The 23630-nt window shown below is 33.4% G+C and overlaps 2 protein-coding genes and 2 non-coding genes across 4 annotated transcripts; 1 reads left to right on the top strand and 3 right to left on the bottom strand.

Annotated features, from left to right (window-relative positions):
• The first annotated feature begins 5177 nt into the window (after positions 1-5177).
• Positions 5178-8893, top strand: LOC131660427 (bifunctional phosphatase IMPL2, chloroplastic-like). The gene is made up of 9 exons (XM_058929669.1): positions 5178-5558; positions 5639-5717; positions 6584-6678; positions 6768-6817; positions 7164-7288; positions 7474-7540; positions 8011-8100; positions 8249-8360; positions 8514-8893. Exons 1-9 carry the CDS (start codon positions 5309-5311, stop codon positions 8579-8581), a joined length of 936 nt encoding a protein of 311 aa, XP_058785652.1. The 5' UTR covers positions 5178-5308; the 3' UTR covers positions 8582-8893.
• Positions 8894-9845: 952 nt separating this feature from the next.
• On the bottom strand, positions 9846-13946 carry LOC131660426 (26S proteasome regulatory subunit 10B homolog A-like). Its single transcript, XM_058929668.1, has 11 exons — positions 13642-13946; positions 13214-13352; positions 12945-13064; positions 11782-11918; positions 11514-11675; positions 11349-11435; positions 11186-11272; positions 10960-11097; positions 10628-10819; positions 10431-10529; positions 9846-10319 (listed from the first exon to the last, which is right to left on the bottom strand). Exons 2-11 carry the CDS (start codon positions 13320-13322, stop codon positions 10245-10247), a joined length of 1206 nt encoding a protein of 401 aa, XP_058785651.1. The 5' UTR covers positions 13323-13352; positions 13642-13946; the 3' UTR covers positions 9846-10244.
• A 7628-nt stretch (positions 13947-21574) lies between these two features.
• Positions 21575-21647, bottom strand: TRNAE-CUC (transfer RNA glutamic acid (anticodon CUC)). Its single transcript has one exon. It is a non-coding gene; the product is annotated as a tRNA-Glu (tRNA).
• A 1409-nt stretch (positions 21648-23056) lies between these two features.
• On the bottom strand, positions 23057-23129 carry TRNAE-CUC (transfer RNA glutamic acid (anticodon CUC)). The gene has a single exon. It is a non-coding gene; the product is annotated as a tRNA-Glu (tRNA).
• Between the last annotated feature and the right edge of the window lie 501 nt (positions 23130-23630).

The raw sequence follows: 23630 nt of genomic DNA on the forward strand, positions 1-23630 counted from the left end.
TTCAATTAGTTAATTATACAACTCTTTTGCCACATTATCTCCAAGTCAAAGCCCAGTCAGCAAATGTGGTAAAAGGGTTTGGTAAATCCAGATTTTGGATTTTATAAGGGGCGTTTGCTAAAAAAAAAAACATTCAAGGGGGCCAAACCGAAACTCGCTATATTGACAGGGGGTGAAGTATATTAAACCCTTTATTTTACAAATAGATCATTATTTTGTGAGAAGTGAATATATCACAAAAATACAAAATTTATTTTTGAAGTAATTATAATTTATCTTTTATAAATGTATTCACTATTTATAGGAAAAATGTGATTTTTATTTTTTAAAAATTGATTGTAACACTCCATACATAAATGGCTAGTATATTATGCATGAAACATTAAAAATTGATATTGAGTACATACAAAAGGCAAGATATAAGATGATCCATTTTAAAATACAACATGAAATTCTCATAAGAATTACAAAACATGTTTCTTCAGTGGATCTGTACAGCGGAAAATGAGATCTGACGAGGTCTCCGAGCCATCACCACTTCTAAGTCTTTAGTCCAAACCTGCTACTGACCAAACACTACTAAACTGCACCTGAAAAAAATAAGTTGATTGGGGTGAGATTACTAAATCTCAGTGATTCCTCCTATCCTATGGGTCCACTCGGATCTACAAGGTACATGCATCAAAACCGAATCCACCATTGATTCGGGGTTTATCCTCACATCCGGTACAAGTACGGAGAAAACAAGGAATCGTCCATCATAGGACTCATCATATCACAAGTATATCACAAACAAGTATGCAAAACCCGTATCCATATACGGGGAATCAAGAAGTGTAATAAACCTCTGCTAGATTATAGAATGAACGCACTCTCGATGGGTTCGCCCATGCCTATTGTCAAGGGACTTGTACAAGCACACTGCAAGATGGTTAAACGGGTTCGCGCAAGCCTAAATGGTCGCGAGATGACCTTAACCTAATTGGCGTCATTGTCCCATTAACCTTCTTCACGCAAGTGAGTTACGCCAAGTACAAACCGCCACCTTGACGCATGAGCCCACAGGGCGAAAGCCTAATAGTATTCTACATGACTTCACTAGAGGTGAGTTACCGAAAATGTATTGGCCTACGTGGCCACATAATCCCACCATACCGAGCACGCAAGTGTGTTAACGCCAAGTGAGTAAAAAGCCCCGTATGGCACTCACGAGCACACTGCAATGGTAGCTCAGGTGCACGACCTTTGATCACATCATCGGACTATTCTACGGACCCCATGGTCCGGGAAAATACCTTGACTTCATAGTAAGAGGTATATCCCAACCTAGCCCCCGGCCACTTCAATTCAAGCATACGCACACACAACAAGCGTAAGGTCATAAACAACATCAAAACATGTTATTAGCAAGGATTTAGGCATAATCTCTCAAACCCTTAAACCCCAAAAAGCTCCCAATTAGATAAAACCCCATTTTCTATCTAAAGAACTCACCATAGGTTTAGAGAGGTTAAGATTGTGTTGTTGCTACCATTGGACTCCCTCCTTAATCAACACTTCACCTCTAACATGATCAAACCCGTAACCACTCTTTGACACACATTCAGCATGGACCTCCCAACTTCAAAATCGTTTTTCTCCACAAATAAACAAGCTATTAGAACGAAATAATATACCAAATCGAAGAGACTTCCGTGTAGAATCCAAATCTTCGAGAATTACCTGAATCGGAGTTGTGAGCAGAGAGTCATGATCAGTTTAGTGAGAGCTGTCCATGGAGTACGAAAATGGAAACTTGAAATGAGTTGCAAGACTTCTTCCACTTCTCTCTCCACTTCTCTTTCACAAAATTCTGAATTTGGAATGATGTGCCTCTACCAACCAATCAAATGTCATGCAATATAAGGTTAAGGTCCAATGTGCCCCTCAACTAAACCAAAATTACCACCTTGCCATTTGGTTTGCTTCTAACCAACATCTTTCTATTCCAACTAACCTTCTCTTAATTATCATTAATCCATTATTTCCCTCTTAACACCTCATAATTATATGAATAATCATGCCTAGAATAATATGGGGTATTACATTCTCCTGACAAATACTAATATTCTTTTATCAAAATTATAACAAAAAAAATTATGTAAATAACCATTTTTTTAATTTTGTTCTCATAATAATTATCATTTTCACTTATTTCTCAAAGTAATTCACTTTTAAACCAAAATAAAATAAAATTAAGAGGTGTTTTTAATTGAATTGGCGACTGTATGTGATGTAGTCAATATAAATGGTGACTGCATACATTTCATAAGAGGTATCAGCACTTCGATCTTGTATATTGTCGTCAATTCAATTGTGACATCTCTTATGAATTGTATGTCATTATCATTTGAATTGGTTAGTCGATCATATAGATTGTCGTCAATTCAATTGTGACATCTCTCATGAATTGTATGCCATTACCATTTGAATTGGTTATACCACATGGCAGTGGTAAATCAATTGACCATACCTTTTATTCTTTTAAATAGAGGTGTTAATCTATAATATAAGAAAATAAGTGGTTCTGGCTTTTACAAAATTACCCATCCTTACTTTTTGTACACCTATTAAAATAAGGGTTAATGAACATTTTGGTCCTTATAAATATTGCAGATTTCGTTTTTAGTCCCTCCAAAATTTTCCTTTAAGAAATCGTCCCTTCAAAATTTTTCGTCTAAACTATTAGTCCCTAACGTCAATTTGCTAGAGATTAGCTACGACTTTAGCCACCGATTAGCTACGAAATTTGACGTTAGGGACTAATAGTTTGGAAGAAAAATTTTGAAAGGACGATTTCTTGAAGGAAAATTTTGGAGGGACTAAAAATGAAATTTGAAATATTTAAAGGGACGAAAAAGTTCATTAACCCTTAAAATAATTGGTTTTTTGGTCTATCCACACAATTGTCCATTATAATCTTAATATTTTATTCAACTATATTATAACTTATTTTCACCATTCTTTCTCTCTCTTCACCTTTTTAGTTTTCTACCATAATCTCTCTATACTTCATTTACTCTTTAAAAAAAATGGTATTTATGATCCACAAAATTTTAATAAAAAATAATAATACGGGAAAAAAATTATTATTGATCTAAATATTTTTGTATACAAACATTTACTATTCATTCAGATATTTTTGTAAATGATACCTAAACATAAATAATATTTGTATCACAAAAATCTATTATTGATCTAAATATTTTTATATAAGAAAAATATTATTTATGATCCAAAAAAAATTTATTCAAAAATGGTATGCAAGAAAAAATCTATTATTGATCTAAATATTTTTTATACGAAAATTTACTATTCACTCAAATATTTTTATAAATGATATATAAACAAAAATAATATTTGTATACAGAAAATTTTTATTATTGATCTAAATATTTTTATATACGGAAAATGATATTTATGATCTAAAAAAATTTATTCAAAAATGGTATACGGGAAAAAATATATTACTGATCTAAATATTTTTATATACGAAAATTTACTATTGATATAGATATTTTTGTAACCATTACCTAAACATAAATAATATTTGTATACGGGAAAAATCTATAATTGATCTAAATATTTTTCTATACGAAAAATGGTGTTTATGATCCCAAAAAGTTTAATTCAAAAATGATATACGAGAAAGAATTTATTATTGATCTAAATATTTTTATATACGAACATTTACTATTGATCCAGATATATTTATAAACGATACCTAAACATAAATAATATTGTATGCGGAAAAAAATATATAATTGACCTAAATATTTTTCTATATGAAAAATACTATTTATGATCCAAAAAAATTTAATTCAAAAATGGTATACGGGAAAAAATATATTAATGATATAAATTTTTTTATATACAAAAATTTACTATTGATCCAAATATATTTATAAACGATACCTAAACATAAATAATATTGTATACGGGAAAAAAATCTATAGTTGACCTAAATATTTTTCTATATGAAAAATTGTATTTATGATCCAAAAAAATTTAATTCAAAAATGGTATACGGGAAAAAATCTATTAATGATCTAAATATTTTTATATACAAAAATTTACTATTGATTCAGATATTTTAGTAAACGATACCTAAACATAAATAATATTTGTCTACGGGAATTTTTTTTATTGATCTAAATATTTTTCTATATGAAAAATGGTACTTATGATAAAAAAAATTTAATTCAAAAATGGTATACGGAAAAAAGTCTATTATTGATTTAAATATTTTTATATAAAAAATTTACTATTGATCCAGATATTTTTGTAAATGATACTGAACATAAATAATATTTAAATACGGGAAAAATCTATTATTGATCTAAATATTTTTATATACGAAAAATGTAATTTATGATCCATAAAAAATTTATTCAAAAATGATATACGGGAAAAAATCTATTATTGATCTAAATATTTTTTTATACGTAAATTTACTATTCATTCAAATATTTTTATAAATGATACCTAAACAAAAAAATATCTGTATACGGAAAAAAATTATTATTGATCTAAATATTTTTATATACGAAAAATGGTATTTAGATCCATAAAAAATTTTTTCAAAAATGGTATATGAGAAAAAAATTTATTATTGATCTAAATATTTTTATATACAAAAATTTACAATTTATCCAGATATTTTTGTAAATGATATCTAAACAGAAATAATATTTGAATACGGGAAAAAATATATTCTTGTCTATATATATTTATATATAAGAAAGATGATATTTATGATTCAAATATTTATGATCCAAGAATGATATAAGAGAAAAAAAAATTAGTATTGATCTAAATATTTTGATATACGAAAAATTTATTATTGATCTAAATAATTTTGCATTTTAAATATTCTATTTAAAATAATATATTATGTAAATAAATGCGCGTATCAGACCAGAACTCGTGCGTATGCACGGATTTGTCACTAGTTCATATGACAACACTTCTTTAGTCTAATTTTTTTATTTAAAATAGATTACTATAGGTAAAAATGAGAGTGATTATAAAAAACTAAAATAAAAAAGATGCTTGTTTGTAGAAATATTTTCAAAATTGTAGCTCAACTATTCCGTCAAAAAAATTATACTTTAATTAAAGTTACTATTATTTAATCCCAAAAAATAAGCGCTTATTTACCGGTGTTGTGTACTCTACTCGGTGGTGGTGCTCCGGTGGTGTTAGAATCCATAAAAAATAGGGAAATTGATTAAGTAGCCACCGTAACCACCTCCGCAACTGAACTGAAATGTTGCTATCACAGTGCCATCTTCTTCACTCTCAAATTCCTAATAACACCTCCCTTCTCCATCTCCAATCAAACAAATTGACCTCTCCGTCATCTTCCAGACTCAGACTCAGAGCCATGGCCTCCTCCTCGCATCCTCACCAACTTATTCACTTCGCCGATGTCGCTAACAAAGCCGCCGACGCCGCCGGAGACGTCATCCGCAAATATTTCAGAAAAAAATTCGACATTATTCACAAACAGGATCTCAGTAAGTAATTCACTCACGATTTCTTCAATACTTCACTTTCATGATTATTGTGATAATAATGTTTTGACTCTCTCACGCAGGTCCTGTCACCATTGCTGATCAATCCGCTGAGGAAGCTATGGTTTCTGTCATTCTTGACAATTTCCCTTCTCATGCTGTGTAACTCTTTTTCCCTACTTTTTTTATTGCACTTTAGTTCTAGAATATTTGCAAAAGTTGTTATAGTTTTCTTTCAGTTCTGAGATTGGGATCAATTTATGTTGAGCTTTGCATTTACATTGGAATTTGGATGTTGTTGGTTTCTCTATAATATAGAAAGTTAAATGACAATGGGATTTGTCCTTGTTTGGATAAATAGCTTACTTGCAGCTTATCATGGAGAGTGTGTAAGCTATTTCTATAGTATTGGATACAATAAAGTTAGTTTTTTTTTAAACAAGCTATGAGCTGTTTTTTTAAGTTATCTCTGAGAACTTATGGAAAGAAAGTGAAAAAACAACCAACAACAATGTCATAAGTTGTTTTCATGAGTTCTCTTAAATAGACTCACAAAACTTATGTTAGTAGATAAGCTCAAATAGACTCATAAGTTGTTTTCGTGAGTTCTCTCAAATAGACTCAAAGCAGATCTTTAGGGTTGTTTAGATTGGTTTATTTGAACTTACGGAAGAACTTATGAAAACAATTTATCACAATTTCATAAATTGTTTTTCAGTTTATTTCCATAAGTTCTCCATAATAACTTTCGAAAACAACTTATGGTTTAGAAGAAAACAGTGTGAATTTATTTTATCATTTACTATAAAAAGTGCTTATAATAAGAGCTTATGTATGATAAACATTTTTGCAAATTAAGTTGTTAATCTAAACAGAATTTTAGACTGAAATTGTTTCTGCATTTTGTTGATGTGGACTTGGAATTTGGAAGTAATAACTAGGAAAACATAACCTACAACCGGATTGTAGATTCTGTACTATAAATTATTGAAACACTGAACCTGGATTTCACACCAATTAAATTGCAGTTATGGAGAGGAAAAAGGGTGGAGGTGTAAACAAAACAGTGCTGATTATGTTTGGGTATTAGATCCCATTGATGGAACTAAGAGCTTTATCACTGGTATATTTCCTTAACCTCATTAATATTGGGTCACTAAGAGTACTCGAACTTACATTTTTTTAACTTTCCTCATTTTTATTCCATTTCAGGAAAACCCTTATTTGGCACTCTCATTGCTCTTTTGCAAAATGGCACACCAGTAAGTCATTATCTCATCTCTTACTACTTCAATGCCTATGTAGAATTTGACGGTGTCATTTTATTTTCCTATGAAATTATTGAATCTGTCTTATTGAAGAGTGAAAAAAAACAGGATTGTCAATCATCTTATAGTCTTTTCAATTTAATCAGTTAATTGAGTAGACAAATTGAGGATGTTAAAAATCACCTTGATTTCGTTAATATTTTACCTACGTGTTTGAATTGTAGACAAACTGAGGATGTTATTAAGATGAACTACAAGATGCAATCAGCCGTGTTATCGTTTTCAGTTTGTTGAGTGAGTATTATACTTTATGTTTTGACTTTTGTTTCCTTTTCATCAGATCCTTGGCATAATTGATCAACCTGTTTTAAAAGAAAGATGGATTGGGATAACTGGAAAGAAAACTACTCTGAATGGACAAGAAGTGTCCACACGCACTTGTGCGGACCTTTCTCAAGCATACCTGTAGGCTTTTCTTCTTTTTCCTTTGCAAACTTTATTATGAACAGTTCTTAAGTTCTAGAGGGATAACAAGGATTTTCTAGAAAACCGCAGTTAATATTTTTTTCATCTACTGCTTTCAACATGGTTGCCATGGATTTCACAATTCTTTATGGTAGCTAATTTAAATTAATCTATTCACAACCCAGGTACACTACAAGCCCGCATCTTTTTAGTGGAGATGCAGAAGAGGCATTTATCCGAGTTAGAGACAAGGTCTGTTGCATTTCTTTACCAAATTGTAAACATAAAGATAGTGCATATAATAATATCATTAATAGATAAATATGTCTATCAAGTACTTGCTTTGATGCGGTATGTTTTTCATAAATAGAATACTAGTTCAATTTCTATTTATGACATGGGTCTTGTTTCTTAACAACCAGAATTGGCATATAAATTCACTGATGTTATCAATTCAATCTATCTATCATTGTTGTGTATTGCTGACTCCACCTTTCCTAGTCAAGTGATTTCTTAATCCTATGCACTGTGTAAATATCTAGCCCTGTCAGCTTACAGTATTGCACTACTGTTTGGCTTGTTCTTATTTATGTGTATGCTGTGAACTATTCTATGAATGATGATTGTTTCTGACAGTAATGATGATATATAATTTTCTTTCCCAAAAGATACATCTAGATTTCTTATCGTCATTCAGATATTCTATCTTTTGCACTCCTCAGGTTAAAATTCCATTATACGGTTGTGACTGCTATGCATATGCTCTTTTATCTTCTGGCTTTGTGGATCTTGTAGTTGAGTCCGGTCTGAAGGTATTCACTATTGTCCAATCTTTGGTTGCTTGTTTTATTTAAGAATTTTGTGATCTTTCAGAGAAAAACTCAGATGATTAAAACCATATATGGGTTGTTATACTCATTATCTAAATATTTTCCTTGGGCAAACTTTTGTGTTTTTCAGCCGTACGACTTTCTTGCATTGATACCTGTTATTGAAGGCTCTGGAGGTGTCATAACTGATTGGAAAGGACATCAACTCCGTTGGGAAGCTTCGCCACTTTCAATCGCTACAAGTAAATTCTCATTCAACATCTCTCCTTTAAAGTCTTGCCTGATTTCTAATCCTTTCTTGAGTAGTATTTGACAGACATAATAAAACAGAATAGAACATATGGATTTTTGCTCTCTTTGGTTCCATTGTTGTCTTAAAGAATTGCCTGTTACAGGTTTTAATGTTGTAGCCGCCGGTGACAAACAGATTCATCAACAAGCTCTAGATTCATTAAAATGGTAGTATGGATGCTTCAAGTCTCTAATCTTCTTCAGAAGCCAATTTCTAGTTTAGATGTTCCTAAAGACGCGTATTATGATTCCATTGTCACGCATCTATTTATCAAAATCTGAGATGTACTATATAAGGAAAGGTGAGTAGTCAGTGAAGGATAATTGTCAGAGTACAAATGTAGAAGAGATGCTAATTCAGTCTTAGGACATGGTTTCGTTCAGAGTGGCAAAACTTATTCTTAAGAATGGAATGCTGAAAATAAAATGTAACTTTGTTTGTTATGAAAGAATAAAAATATGTTCCTAGATGCAATTTATACCAGAGGTATTCTTTTTCTTCCCATGAAGACAGGATTTTTAAGAATCAACCAATTTAAAGAACAAAAAATTTTAAATCCATAAATAAGTTGTAAATAATTCAATCAAAACACTAGAGAAATAGATATTAACAAATATCATTTTCCTATTTATAAAATAGAATTCATAAATTCATAATAAAAGAAAATATAAATAAAATGTAAATAGTCCTAACAAAAAATAATTATACCAACTAAACTGAACCAACTTGTACATCAGGGAACAAGTATTTAAGGCTCAAAATGAAGGGTGGAGAGGACCGCCCCTAGCAAGTTGAGGACGGGGCATTCACAGAATACTGTAGGGTGGAGGACCGCCCATAGCAAGTTGAGGGCAGGGCATTCCTAGGGAGACAAGGCGTTCACCACGAGATACTTTACATTAATCGTTTTGAAGTCATTTTGAATAAGTAAAATTTCACATAAGCTCTTTTACCTCAATCTTGATTTAAATCAATAAGATAACTGAATTATCTATATTACCTTACATCCATTCACTTCTTTTTGGTGTAATCATAAAACCACTCTCTTCAAACTCAAATTTAACAAAATCAGTTTTATAAAATTCAATTTAATCAAAATCACGTTTGCTTGTTTACAATTCATAATAGCAACTCAAAATCCTGTTTGTTAAACACTCTTGATAGTTAATCCACATATACGATAGACTTCTCTTGCTTTCAAATATTAAAAGAAAGATACAATGTCATGTGAATATTTTGAAAGATGTGATTCTGTGAGGAGCGTCACCTTCTAAAACCCTTGCTTTAGAAATAAAACAAAAATCTTTTTTATAATTAAAACACAGGATTCCACATAAAAGTTCACTGACTATTAATTGCACTGCCAAAGAAATATTTAAACTTATGTGTTGGTGTAGTGGTCGAGCACCATATACCAAATACTGAAGAAAAAAAAAACATTAAATAACTAAACTCCAACAAATTTGAATACAAGTTCTTTATGTTGAAGGATGAACTTTCACATCAAAACAACTAAGACAAATAAATTGCAATCAAACTTCCAAGAAAAAAAAATTAAATAAAAATTTCATTTTGGTACTTCACATCCAAAAATGACTTCCCTTAATATTTTGCTTAAGACCTACGAATGAGGTAGGCCAACCTTGAATACTGTAAGTATGTAACACTAACCTATAGTTGAACTGCAAATCCAACAAAAACTATCCAAGCTTACAAAGCAAAAGTATGTCAATTGGTGGGCTAGAAGAGACCAAACAATGAAAATGGAGTACTAGTTGCTCCAGAAGTTCTTTGGGTGGTGCAAGATAAATAGATGTACCACAAAAAATGAGATTTATTCTTTCCCAAAATCCGCATTGTAATGGGCACTTGCTTCCAGTTTCTTTGCTTCAGTCAATTTGCGGACGGCCTGGAAGTTCAGAAAGATGTAAGGATGACGAGAATTTCAGATAGGCATCCTACTCCAAAATTTATGAAACTTAAAGGATCTATTAAGTGTTATGAAATGTAAGCACTTTACCTTCATGAAATCTTCATGAATTACATAATCACGTTCTGCACGAATGGCAGCCATCCCAGCTTCAGTGCAAACATTACGAAGATCAGCACCATTGAACCCCTGAAGTCAATAAAATACATAGAACCATAAGGAACAGAAGGTGAAATATATTTCAACATGCATGAGTATCCTTAAAACTTCTGCTTTTTTTACTGTACCTCAGCAAGCTTAACAACTGCTTCATAATCAATTTCACCATGCTTTGCAATTCCAGCAGCATGGATTTTGAGGACTTCCATCCTGGACTGCTCATTTGGTAGTGGAATTTCAATTTTCCGATCAAGTCGGCCCGGGCGAAGAAGGGCAGGGTCAAGAACATCAGGCCTATTTGTAGCCATAATAATTTTAACCTAGATATAACATCAAAGTTAAGCCGCTATTTTATGTAGAGATTATGGAAGCAACAAAGAAAAAGCCAATAAATGTAATCAACTTTCTAGTTAGTGTAGATCTCCAAAACGTTAAGAATAATCAACAGGATGGGAATCACCTTTCCAAGCTGATCAAATCCATCTAGCTGGTTAAGAAGCTCCATGAGGGTTCTTTGAATTTCCCGATCAGCACTTGTTCCCTCACTGAAACGCCGTCCACCAATGGCATCAATCTCATCCATGAATATGATGCAAGGCTAAACAAAACGATAGAAACAGTAAAAATCAATTCTGAGTAGGTATTTAGAATGAAAACCAGTTTGACGGAATAAAAGTTCTTCCTACCTGATGATCACGAGCATATCCAAACATTTCCCTAATCAGTCTTGAACTTTCACCAATATACTTATCAATTATAGCACTGGATACAACCTGAAATGAAGTATAACTTTGATTAAAATGACACATCAAGCATTTGGTGCACAGAGCGCAAAGAACAAAATACAACCTTCAAGAAGTTAGCTTCAATATTGCTGGCAATTGCTCTCGCTAATAATGTCTTCCCAGTTCCAGGAGGTCCATAGAGAAGAACACCCTGAGAGAAGTAAATTTAGTTACTTTTCCTTTAATAAATAGTTAGTCATAAGTCATAGAAATGTCAGTATATCCTTACCTTCGGTGGTTTGATTCCAACCCTAAGAAAAAGCTCGGGATTCATTAGAGGCAGTTCAATTGATTCCCTTAGTTCTCGAATCTGATCTGAAAGCCCTCCAACTGCAGAATAGCTAACATTCCCAGGGTCTTCGTGTAGCATATTATACACAACTGGGTCAACCTATTAAATAGTGATAGTGATTAAAACACAAACATGACATCACTGTAAAAGGGGTTATCATGAGCACAAAAAAAGTCCAAGATTAGATGATGGATGGGGTATATACTTCACGGGGAAGAATTCGCATAATGGTTAGTGTAGTCATATCCAGCACAACTCGAGTTCCTGAAGCCAGCTTCTCCTTGTCCACCTTACTACGACAGCCCACAACATACCTTGGTCCACTGCTCGCTTTAACAATCACTAAAAACATTCAAGTAAAATGCACTGCTTAGATGATCCATCTTCAACCAATCCACTAATTCATGACTAAGAGAAGAACAATCATAATAGAGTTTACAAAAGAAAAACAACAATGCATAAATAAAGGTTATGCTTGTTCGAGCAGGTAAATATTGGGAAGGTGAAAAACTAAATATCATTTCCATCCTCAATTCTAAATACAAGAATATCATAATGTTTTCCAAAATTTGTATGAAAATGGCAAAACATTCTCAAACCAAGCTAGCCCTTAGAATAAGTGTTGTCAATAGTGAGTTGCGAAGAATAGTGGTTTGTTCACATTCCGCTACACTACAATCCTATAGACCCGCATAGCCACTGCGAAACAATAGAAAATTGGTAGATTCTACTATGCTATAGTCGATAGTTGACAACACAGCTTAGAATGCAAATCACTTTGCACTCGTTTGTTTGCTACAATCATAAATGTGTGAAGTTTGAAAATGGAATTCCAGTAGTAATTTACAACACATGGCACGAAGGTGAGTTGAAAGTGATTTCCCATCTTCTAATAAGCCACAAGTAGTAAAAAATCAAAACCTATCTGTTCTACGCCGCTCACAAAGCAAAGGAAGCGAACGCGAACAGGTGTTCCCTCATTCTTGCCAAAAGTAGACAACTCCGCACCCTGAGGCATCACTCTTAGGTATCCAAATTCATTATCACTCTCAAATCACTTTTCATTCTCTCTCACTAACATGAGCGTTGGAGTGCTAACCTTGCAGGTCAGCCCCCTCTCTGCCACACCAAAAACTTGCTCCACCATATCAAGATTTTCCTGCACCGTTCACCAAACAACTCGGGTTCCAGCACGGAACACTATCCACCCCAATCCCATTTCCACTAATTCAAACAATCATAACCTAAATTTAACCGAATCACCAAACACCCAATTCATAAAACATGCTAAACTTACTCAATCATACAAAAAAACATACATGTAATGTAGATTCATTATAGGTAAAATGCACGATAAATGAATCTTACTGCGTTGATCATCAAGAGGCCTAAGAACCTCGCCAACAATTTGACCAACACTCTGAAAAGACTTCAAATCATCCTCTGTTTTATTGAAATCCTTCTTCGCATTCCGCAATTTCTCTCTAACTGAACACAAGACAACATAAATTCAATGAAAAACAACAAAGAAATAGCAATTCGCACAGTAAAAAAATATTCGAAAAATCAATGAAATAAGAGAATGTGAATAATAGTAATAATAATTAAAGAGAAATAATTAGGGTTTTGGTGTTCACCTGATCGAATTCGGGAATCGAGTTCCTTGTGATTGAGAAGCTTTCTGCGATAATCTTTGACGGCATTGTTACGACGTCGTATGGCATCATCGGACTCGGTTGACGACATGGTGTTCCAACGTTAGGTTAAAGACTGAAACTGAACTCAGATGTTTTGTTGTTAATATGAATAAAATATGATATAGGTGCTACTCTTTCTTGTTTGCCCAATATATATATATATATATATATATATATGGAATAAAACACATCTTGAGAAGTAATTATTATTATTATTTTATTAAAATGAGACACAATTTGACACGTGGCAGTGGGCATAAGAGTCTTTTCCATGACATATATATTTCTTATATTATAGATTAAAAATAAAGGAATAAACAAATTGATTCACAGTGACATAAGAATAGACGTATATGAGAAGAATTTACCTGGGAGGGAGTTCCGGAAGGGAGGTAGCACGGTGCACAAATTGATTCACACTGAGCTAAGTAATAATCCCTTGACAATTGTTAGAAACCGTGTACGGGTATCGTTGGTTCTTGGCTTCAACCTGGGATTAGCTGCAAAATTGATGATAAGTTTCATGCTCAGAACGACAATCCATGCCAACTTGTACGCTCAATTGTTTGTTTTGTTTCATGGAAGCAAAGAAAACAAGAGCAAGTAGAACGATAGAGTGAGAGAGAGGCGCCGCTGGCCCTCTTCGATCTGTTTTAGGTTTTTTCTAAAAAAAACAACCTTCTTTGTTAGACCCGGTCCGGCTCAAACTTTTTTTATTTTATTATTTCAGTTTTTGGGCTTTTCTCCCCATTCCGGTTTTTGACACTCCGTGGCCTAATAATTCTCTTTTAGTTTCATTTAAATATTTTCTTTAAAAGGGGATTTAGTATTTTAATTTAAGTATAGAATTTATTTTTCCAATCTCTTATTTAAAATACCAAAAAAATATATATTGTTAGGACAAAGTTTTCTTTTTATGTATTTTTCATATGTTTAGAACTATGTTTTTAATTAAAACATATTAATACTCCAAAAATATTTTAGATATTTATGTTTATGATTTTATTACCATTCCCTAGATGTTACTTTTGAAGTTAGCAATGTGGATCTTACCTTCAACAAGAACATTGAGGGTATTTTTATTTGGTCGTATCATGTTAATGGTAATCACATAGATAAAAGCAGATACACGTGGCTTCTTAAAGACATTGATAGAGTCGCCACCCAAAACATTGTTGATATATCCCTAAAGACCAATGATCTTATTATTGAACTTTAATACCATGTTTCATTGGTTTAGTTAATTGGAAAAAAAATTGCTCCCCAAAAAATCATGGATGGCCTCGGAATCATAGCGGCCAGGATGCAAACACTTATCTTTTGGAAAAACTAGTATGTTCCAAGCAAATAGGTATTCTTCTGGTGCCTAAATTCTCTTTCACGCTATCGTTGTAGACTTTCCCACTTGGAGTTCCACAATCAATACCAAGAATGTTTTCAATAGATTTTTGTTTAGAGTGCTAGTTCTAAAACTTCGTCATTCAAGTTGAGTCACTAGATCTCCCTTAAGGTTCTTTGTGTCATTGCCCTTTATGTTCATTTTCATAATTTAACTCTTCATATGAAAAGATGTTTGCTCAAATAATTTTCCCATGCTCAAATAATTTTCCCCACCTATGCATCAATTAAATATATGGAGATTTAAATTGATAAGTTGGCTCAGTAGCTCTCACAACCATCTCAAGTAAGCACCACAATTATAAATCCAATAAAGCATAACATCGTAAATGTTATTACTACAAGATGCCATGAAGCTATCAGAGAACAACCTCTCAAAGAAACAATAAATGTGAGTGAAACATATCTCGACTTCACAAGCGTGGAGATGGAAATTCGAGAGCTTGTTGAAAAAGAGAAAAATGTTTAAGAAGAACCAACCAAAAAGTTGTCGAGGTCAGAGATAAGACATCTTTATCATCATAGATTTCTTGAACAAAAAGATGACAAGAGTTTGGAAATATTTTGTGGATGTGTTCAAAAACTTCCAAAACATTTGATATCCTAAATTACTAGAGAAAATGCTCATAAATAGATGAATTTTCAATAATTCAAGTGTTGCACCCTATTACTGCGGGGTGGTAACCGGTTACAGGGTCAAAAAATGCTTTTGATACCTGATAAGTTGTTCTGGAGTTAATGTAACCGGCTACCGTAAAAGTGGTAACCTGTTACACCTGAGGTGTTTTGTTTTTATTTTTGGTTATGCTTCAGTGGTAATTGGTTACCAGTCAAAATTTTGGGTTTTTAGACAATTTTAGGGGTGTTCAAAACTAAACTGGTCCAATATAAAACCATAAAATTGAACCGAACCAAACTTAAACCGTAAAAAATCGCTTATGGTTCGGATGTATTTGGGTCATTTTTAACAAAACCTCACGGTTTGATTTGGCTTGCGGTTTGTAATTTATAAATCGAACCAAACCGCATTACGTTACAACCAACATTCACTTAACCCATGTCAAAACAAATTATGGCTTGATGCCTCTTTCATTATCTTTTCCTCTATAAATAATACATACAGCCTCAATAATTACATAATTATCACTACTAATTACAAATATCTTGATTTGAATTATAATTATATACAATTACTAATTTCCTAAGTTATATAAAATATAATAGGAAACTAATAATATCATATTTCCTTATTGACATTCCCCCTCAAATTGATGCGCCTTGTCAAGCATCATCAATTTGCTAACGAGAAATTGATGTCGAGGACGAGGAAAAGCCTTGGTGAATATATCAGCAAGCTGAAGTTGTGAGGTGACATGCGGAAGAGATATAGTGTGATTCTCAAAGGCTTCCCGAATAGAATGACAATCCACCTCGATATGCTTAGTTCGTTCGTGAAAAACAGGATTGGCAGCAATTTGAATAGCACTAGTATTGTCAGCATAGAGAGGTATTGCTGTTTGCTGAGAGAAACCAAGGTCAGTTAGAAGACCATGAAGCCAAATAATTTCCGAACAGGCTGTTGGCATAGCTCGATATTCAGATTCAGTGGAGGACTTGGAAACTCGTGCTTGTTTTTTTACTTTTCCAAGAAATTAAAGCGGAACCAAGAAACATGCACCAACCGGTGACATATCGTCGAGTATCAGGACAACCTGCCCAATCAGCATCGTTATAGCCAACCAAATCAATGGATGATCCAATAGGAAAGAAGAGGCCACGGTGAGAGCTACCTTTCAAGCAACGAATGATGCGACGAACAACAGCCAAATGAAGGTGTCGAGGAGTGTGCCTAAATTGACTGACTTGTTGGACTGCAAATGAGATGTCGGGGCGCGTAATTGTTAGATAATTAAGACTCCCCACTAGTTGACGATATAAAAGTGTACCAGGCAAAAGATCACCCTCATCACGATGGTATTTGACGTTAACTTCAAGAGGAGTATCCACCGGAGCAGCAGATTGGAGCCCCGCCAAGGAGATTAGATCTGTAGTATACTTGTGTTGATGAAGAAAAATGCCATTGGAATTAGAATGAACTTCAAGACCCAAGAAATAATGCAGGCAACCAAGATCTTTCATCTGAAATGAGGCTTGAAGTTGTTGTTTAAGTTGTTGTATGGCCACTTGATTAGAACCAGTAATGACCATGTCATCAACATAAATAAGAAGAAGCACAATTCCAGTAGTCGTGCGATGGATGAATAAGGAGGACTCATATTGACTTTGAGTAAAAGAAAATCCAAGAACAATAGATAGAAATTTTTCATACCATGCCCGAGGAGCTTGTCGCAGGCCATATAAAGAGCGTTTAAGCTTGCAAACACCTGGAGAGGATGAAAATAGACCCTGAGGAGAAGTCATATAAATATTTTCTTCAAGGTCCCCAAATATTTTATTCAAGGTCCCCATGAAGAAAAACATTCTTCACATCCATTTGATGAAGGGACCAGCCTGCAGAAGCAGCAATAGAAAGCATTGTTCTAATGGTAGTCATCTTGGCTACAGGAGCAAACGTCTCATCATAGTTTATTCTATATTCTTGTTTGTTTCCCAAAGCGACCAAGCGAGCCTTGTAACGATTGAGAGAACCATCAGAATTCAACTTCAGAGAATATACCCATTTGCAACCTATGGGCTTCACATCAGGTGGACAAGAGACAACGTCCCAAGTAAAGTTATCCTGGAGTGCTTGTAGTTCATCTTGCATTGCTTTAACCCAACATGGGTCTTTAACTGCCTGTGAATAACATGTAGGAACAACTATATTCGATCAGGTGGTAGATAAAGAAGTATGCCAAGAACCATACCTATCTGGGGGGTGAGACTCTCTTGTGGATTTCCGCAGTGGTTCTAGCGCAGGTTCAGGTGGCGGATCAGTGTTGAGAAGTGGCGGGGAGCGCCTAACATACACAAGTCCGGGTTTAAAACGCTTTATAGACCGAGAGACCTCTTGGAAATTGGGTAGAATAGAAACATCATAAGAATTATGGGAAAGATGCGGGAAAAAGAATTGATGATCAAAGAAAATCACATAGCGAGAAATACGGATGCGATGTGCAGAGGCATCATAACACAAGAATCCTTTTTGATTAAGACTATATCCCATAAATGCACATTGGACAGATTGTGCCTCAAGCTTATGACATTCACGAGGCGATAAGTGAAGAAAACATACACAACCGAAAGTGTGAAGATTATGATAATTGGGATGAGTGTTAAAAAGACGAAAGAAAGGTGTATCAAATCTAGAACCTGAGATGGAAGACGGTTGATCAATAAAACATCGGTGGACAAAGCTTCAACCCAAAATTTTGATGGAACAGAGGCTTGAAGCAGTAATGTTCTTGTAACATCAAGCAAGTGCCGGTTTTTGCGTTCAGCAATGCCATTTTGTTGAGGTGTATAAGGACAAGACCGTTGAAAAATAATTCGTTTTTGCTGTAAGTATTTTTGAAACTCGTGAGAGGTATACTCTCCTCCCGAGCCAGTGCGTAAAATCTTAATGCTGGTTTGAAATTGGTTCTCAAGATATGCCACAAAGTTCTTAAACATAGTGAAAACCTCAGCTTTAGAGCGTAATAAATATAACCAAGTAAATCGACTATAGTCATCTATACACGCCACAAAATATTTATATTTAGCATGAGATAAAATAGGAGACATACCCTAAACATCACTATGAATAACATCAAAACATTTGGTAGCACGGTGAGTAGGAGAAGAAAAAGGAAGAGTTTTACTTTTACCAAGTTTGCAAACAACACAAGGAATGGAAGAACTAGACATAACTGTCTTGTTTCCAATCAATCCACTTTTTATTAAATGAGAGAAAACGACAGAATTCGGGTGACCCAACTTTCTATGCCAATCCTCACATTGATGAGGAACATTATTACAAGTAAAAGAAACATTACTAGAATTAAACTGGAGAGGAAACAAACAACCCACTTTATGCCCCCTCGCGATCACTTTCCCCGACACGTGATCCTGCACAGAACAACCAGCACGAGAGAAATTAACATCGCAATTATTATCCACCAATTGTCCAACTGAAATCAAATTTGAAACAAGTCCAGGGGATACAAACACATCCCGAAAAGAGGAATTAATGTCACCAACAACACTTATAGGAAGAGTATTACCATCTGCAATCTGAATTTTTCGGTGCCGTTGTATGTGTGAACATTATGCAAATTTTCAAGGGAGCCAGTCATGTGATTGGAGGCCCCGGAATCAATAAACCAAGGTGGAGAGGCAGTGTAATAATTACCTTGGATGCCTAAGGCAGAGAGGGCAGAGAGTACCATTTGTTGCACACTTTCTGGAGTCAAGGCAGCAACAACATTGTTGGAGGCAGCAGCGGCATAGGTCTGGCCTATTGGCATGAAAGGCCTGCACTGGTCTCTTTTTGGGCCAGGTCAGGCATTCTGCAATGATGTGACCATGTTGCTTACAGTAGTTACAAAATTTCTTGTTACAATTGCGAGCAATGTGGCCAAACTGTTTGCAGGAAAAACATTGAACTTGCTTCATATCACGCGATTTCCCTTTACTTTGGGCAGAATAGGCCACAGAAACGACATCCATAGTAGTATTGTCGTTTGACATGGCCCCTTGAGTTAACAGACGCTGCTCCTCCCGCAGTAATTCTCCAAGACACACATCTAAAGAAGGAGGTGGAGATCGATTCAGCAGTCCAGCACGTACAGCTTCAAATTCTGGTCTAAGTTTCATTAAAAACTGATCCCGCTTGCTGACTTCATAAATAGTTTGAACAACAATGAGTGCGGCCCCAGAAAGATCACCATGTAAAATAATTGAATGTTCAGCCCACAGATTAAGGAACCCAGAATAGTAGTCTTGAATCGAAAGACCGCTTTGACGATAATTAGCTATGTCAAGTTCCAACTGGAATCTTTTTGCATCATTGTTTTGGTTGTAAATGCGCTTCAGGTAATCCCACATGTCCTTAGCAGTAGAATAGGAACGCAGATTATTAACCATGTGGGGTTCGATGTACGCGAGAATCCAAGATATAATTTGAGCATCCTTTGTATGCCATGCCTCCAATGCAGTTTTGTCAGTTGGAAGTGTTGAAGTACCATCAACATGGCCCCACACACCTTTTCCTTTCACGTACATCCTAAATTGAAACTCTCAAGCAGCATAATTTTTGGCCGTAAAACGAACACAGAAGAAGTTCTCTTTTTCCATGAGAAAACGGCGAATAACGAAACGAAGTGATCAAAAATAGATCGCACAATACTCGTGCGCAAGGAACAAAAAGAGTTGATCAACTACTATTGCAGTAGTTGTTACTCCTCTAAGGGTTTTTTTTTATAAAAAACTAACAAGACCAGAGAACTAAGAGGAAAAAAATCACGGTTCAAGATTCAAGAGCTCTTGATACCGTGTCAAAACAAATTCTGGCTTGATGCCTCTTTCATTATCTTTTCCTCTATAAATAATACAGCCCCAATAATTACATAATTATCACTACTAATTACAAATATCTTGATTTGAATTATAATTATATACAATTACTAATTTCCTAAGTTATACAAAATATAGTAGGAAACTAATAATATCATATTTCCTTATTGACAACCCACATCCAACCCAAATTCAAACCTGTTATACTTTAATCTTACGATTACAAATGATTTTTCAATTTCGCACACTCGAGGTTTCAGTTTAAGTCTTCTCAAATCTCGCCTAGCAATATCACGCCTTCTTCTCATCTTCTTTTCCATGTACATATCACCTCTTCTTCTCTAGTCTCTCATCTCTTAAGTTCTTTCTTTTCCATTTTATTATTTTTATTCTACTGTTCTCTCTTCCAACTACGTTTTTAATATTTCTTTTATTCTCTAATCTCTCCTATCTTTTGTTCTTTCTTTTTCATCTTCTCTAATCTTTCACTTCTCTCTTTTTTTCTATTTCATTATAATGTTTTGATATTGTTTTATGCTACTATTTTTATGTTTTTATTCCACTTTTATCTAATTTTATTTATGTATATTAAATGAAAAGTTGTTGTCTAAATATGACGATTTTTGCTATTATTTGATAACGTATAAATGACTAAATACAAAGTTATGTTGTCATCTATATGTGTATGTATGACTCAATAATTTTAAAAAAAATCGAACCAACCCAAACTGCATTAGCTTTATGTGATTTGATTCGGATTTATTTATAAAAGTCAACAGAACTGCACACTTTTTCTCTTGCGCTTCGGATATTTTTCACCTCAAAATCGCTCAAATCGCATCGCAAACACCTCTAAGCAATTTTATGGCTTATTTTGGTTTGCAATTTATTTTATATGAATACCCTCATTTAATATAATATTTTGGCTAATAATTATATTAGTTTATTAATGCAATTTAGATGCTCTCTATCTTCCTCTCTCTCTCGCACACATTTCTCTTCATCTATCACTATCTTCTTCTCTACAAGCACCAAAAATCTCCATTGATTTACAAAGTGTAACCGTATATTCTAACAATAATTGCTAAATAATTGCTAAATTTATGAAAGACATCATCACTTCTAAAAAGATATCAATATCAATAGATAATAAAACAATTCTTCTCCACAATCACCAAAACCCTCTAAAAGAAAAAAAAACAATTATATTTGTTTTTGAAAAAAGTCACTTACAATTTTTTTAAAATAAATAAAAATAAACTAACGTAATAATCAAATTTTTTTGAGAAGAAAGGAAAGAAGAGGATGTATTAATTTCGGTACTATTATTTATTTTTTTAAATGGTTACCAGTACTAATAACACAACCATTTATATGCTACGCTTAATGCATATAGAAAACATTAAAAATTTCCGTAGCCGGGACTTGAACCCGGGTCTCTCGGGTGAGAGCCAAGTATCCTGACCAACTAGACTACAACAGAATGCTGACATTATCTTTTCCTCTATAAATAATACAGCCTCAATGATTACATAATTAACACTACTAATTACAAATATCTTGATTTGAATTATAATTATATACAATTACTAATTTCCTAAGTTATACAAAATATAGTAGGAAACTAATAATATCATATTTCCTTATTGACAACCCACATCCAACCCAAATTCAAACCTGTTATACTTTAATCTTACGATTACAAATGATTTTTCAATTTCGCACACTCGAGGTTTCAGTTTAAGTCTTCTCAAATCTCGCCTAGCAATATCACGCCTTCTTCTCATCTTCTTTTCCATGTACATATCACCTCTTCTTCTCTAGTCTCTCATCTCTTAAGTTCTTTCTTTTCCATTTTATTATTTTTATTCTACTGTTCTCTCTTCCAACTACGTTTTTAATATTTCTTTTATTCTCTAATCTCTCCTATCTTTTGTTCTTTCTTTTTCATCTTCTCTAATCTTTCACTTCTCTCTTTTTTTCTATTTCATTATAATGTTTTGATATTGTTTTATGCTACTATTTTTATGTTTTTATTCCACTTTTATCTAATTTTATTTATGTATATTAAATGAAAAGTTGTTGTCTAAATATGACGATTTCTGCTATTATTTGATAACATATAAATGACTAAATACAAAGTTATGTTGTCATCTATATGTGTATGTATGACTCAATAATTTTAAAAAAAAACTGAACCAACCCAAACTGCATTAGCTTTATGTGATTTGATTCGGATTTATTTATAAAAGTCAACAGAACTGCACACTTTTTCTCTTGCGGTTCGGATATTTTTCACCTCAAAATCACTCAAACCGCATCGCAAACACCTCTAAGCAATTTTATGGCTTATTTTGGGTTGCAATTTATTTTATATGAATACCCTCATTTAATATAATATTTTGGCTAATAATTACATTAGTTTATTAATGCAATTTAGATGCTCTCTATCTTCCTCTCTCTCTCTCGCACACATTTCTCTTCATCTATCACTATCTTCTTCTCCACAAGCACCAAAAATCTCCATTGATTTACAAAGTGTAACCGTATATTCTAACAATAATTGCTAAATAATTGCTAAATTTATGAAAGACATCGTCACTTCTAAAAAGATATCAATATCAATAGGTAATAAAACAATTCTTCTCCACAAACACCAAAACCCTCTAAAAGAAAAAAAAACAATTATATTTGTTTTTGAAAATAGTCACTTACAATTTTTTTAAAATAAATAAAAATAAACTAAAGTAATAATCAAATTTTTTAGAGAAGAAAGGAAAGAAGAGGATGTATTAATTTCGGTACAATTATTTATTTTTTTAAATGGTTACCAGTACTAGTAACACAACCATTTATATGCTACGCTTAATGCATATAGAAAACATTAAAAATTTCCGTTGCCGGGACTTGAACCCGGGTCTCTCGGGTGAGAGCCGAGTATCCTGACCAACTAGACTACAACGGAATGCTGACATTATCTTTTCCTCTATAAATAATACAGCCTCAATGATTACATAATTATCACTACTAATTACAAATATCTTGATTTGAATTATAATTATATACAATTACTAATTTCCTAAGTTATACAAAATATAGTAGGAAACTAATAATATCATATTTCCTTATTGACAACCCACATTCAACCCAAATTCAAACCTATTATACTTTAATCTTACGATTACAAATGATTTTTCAATTTCGCACACTCGAGGTTTCAGTTTAAGTCTTCTCAAATCTCGCCTAGCGATATCACGCCTTCTTCTCATCTTCTTTTCCATGTACATATCACCTCTTCTTCTCTAGTCTCTCATCTCTTAAGTTCTTTCTTTTCCATTTTATTATTTTTATTCTATTGTTCTCTCTTCCAACTACGTTTTTGATATTCCTTTTATTCTCTAATCTCTCCTATCTTTTGTTCTTTCTTTTTCATCTTCTCTAATCTTTCACTTCTCTCTTTTTTTCT

Source organism: Vicia villosa, linkage group LG3 (genome assembly GCF_029867415.1).
Source record: "Vicia villosa cultivar HV-30 ecotype Madison, WI linkage group LG3, Vvil1.0, whole genome shotgun sequence".
Lineage (NCBI taxonomy): Eukaryota > Viridiplantae > Streptophyta > Magnoliopsida > Fabales > Fabaceae > Vicia > Vicia villosa.

Excerpts from the sequence above, each read along its gene's own strand:
- LOC131660426 (XM_058929668.1), bottom strand. The coding sequence starts at position 13,322 with ATGTCGTCAACCGAGTCCGATGATGCCATACGACGTCGTAACAATGCC. Across the intron at positions 13,065-13,213 it reads CGATTCCCGAATTCGATCAG|TTAGAGAGAAATTGCGGAAT; the intron begins GTGAACACCAAA and ends TCTTGTGTTCAG. Across the intron at positions 11,919-12,944 it reads GCCTCTTGATGATCAACGCA|TGATTGTTAAAGCGAGCAGT; the intron begins GTAAGATTCATT and ends GAATGTTTTTAG.
- LOC131660427 (XM_058929669.1), top strand. The coding sequence starts at position 5,309 with ATGTTGCTATCACAGTGCCATCTTCTTCACTCTCAAATTCCTAATAAC. Across the intron at positions 5,718-6,583 it reads AATTTCCCTTCTCATGCTGT|TTATGGAGAGGAAAAAGGGT; the intron begins GTAACTCTTTTT and ends ATTAAATTGCAG. Across the intron at positions 8,101-8,248 it reads TAGTTGAGTCCGGTCTGAAG|CCGTACGACTTTCTTGCATT; the intron begins GTATTCACTATT and ends TGTGTTTTTCAG.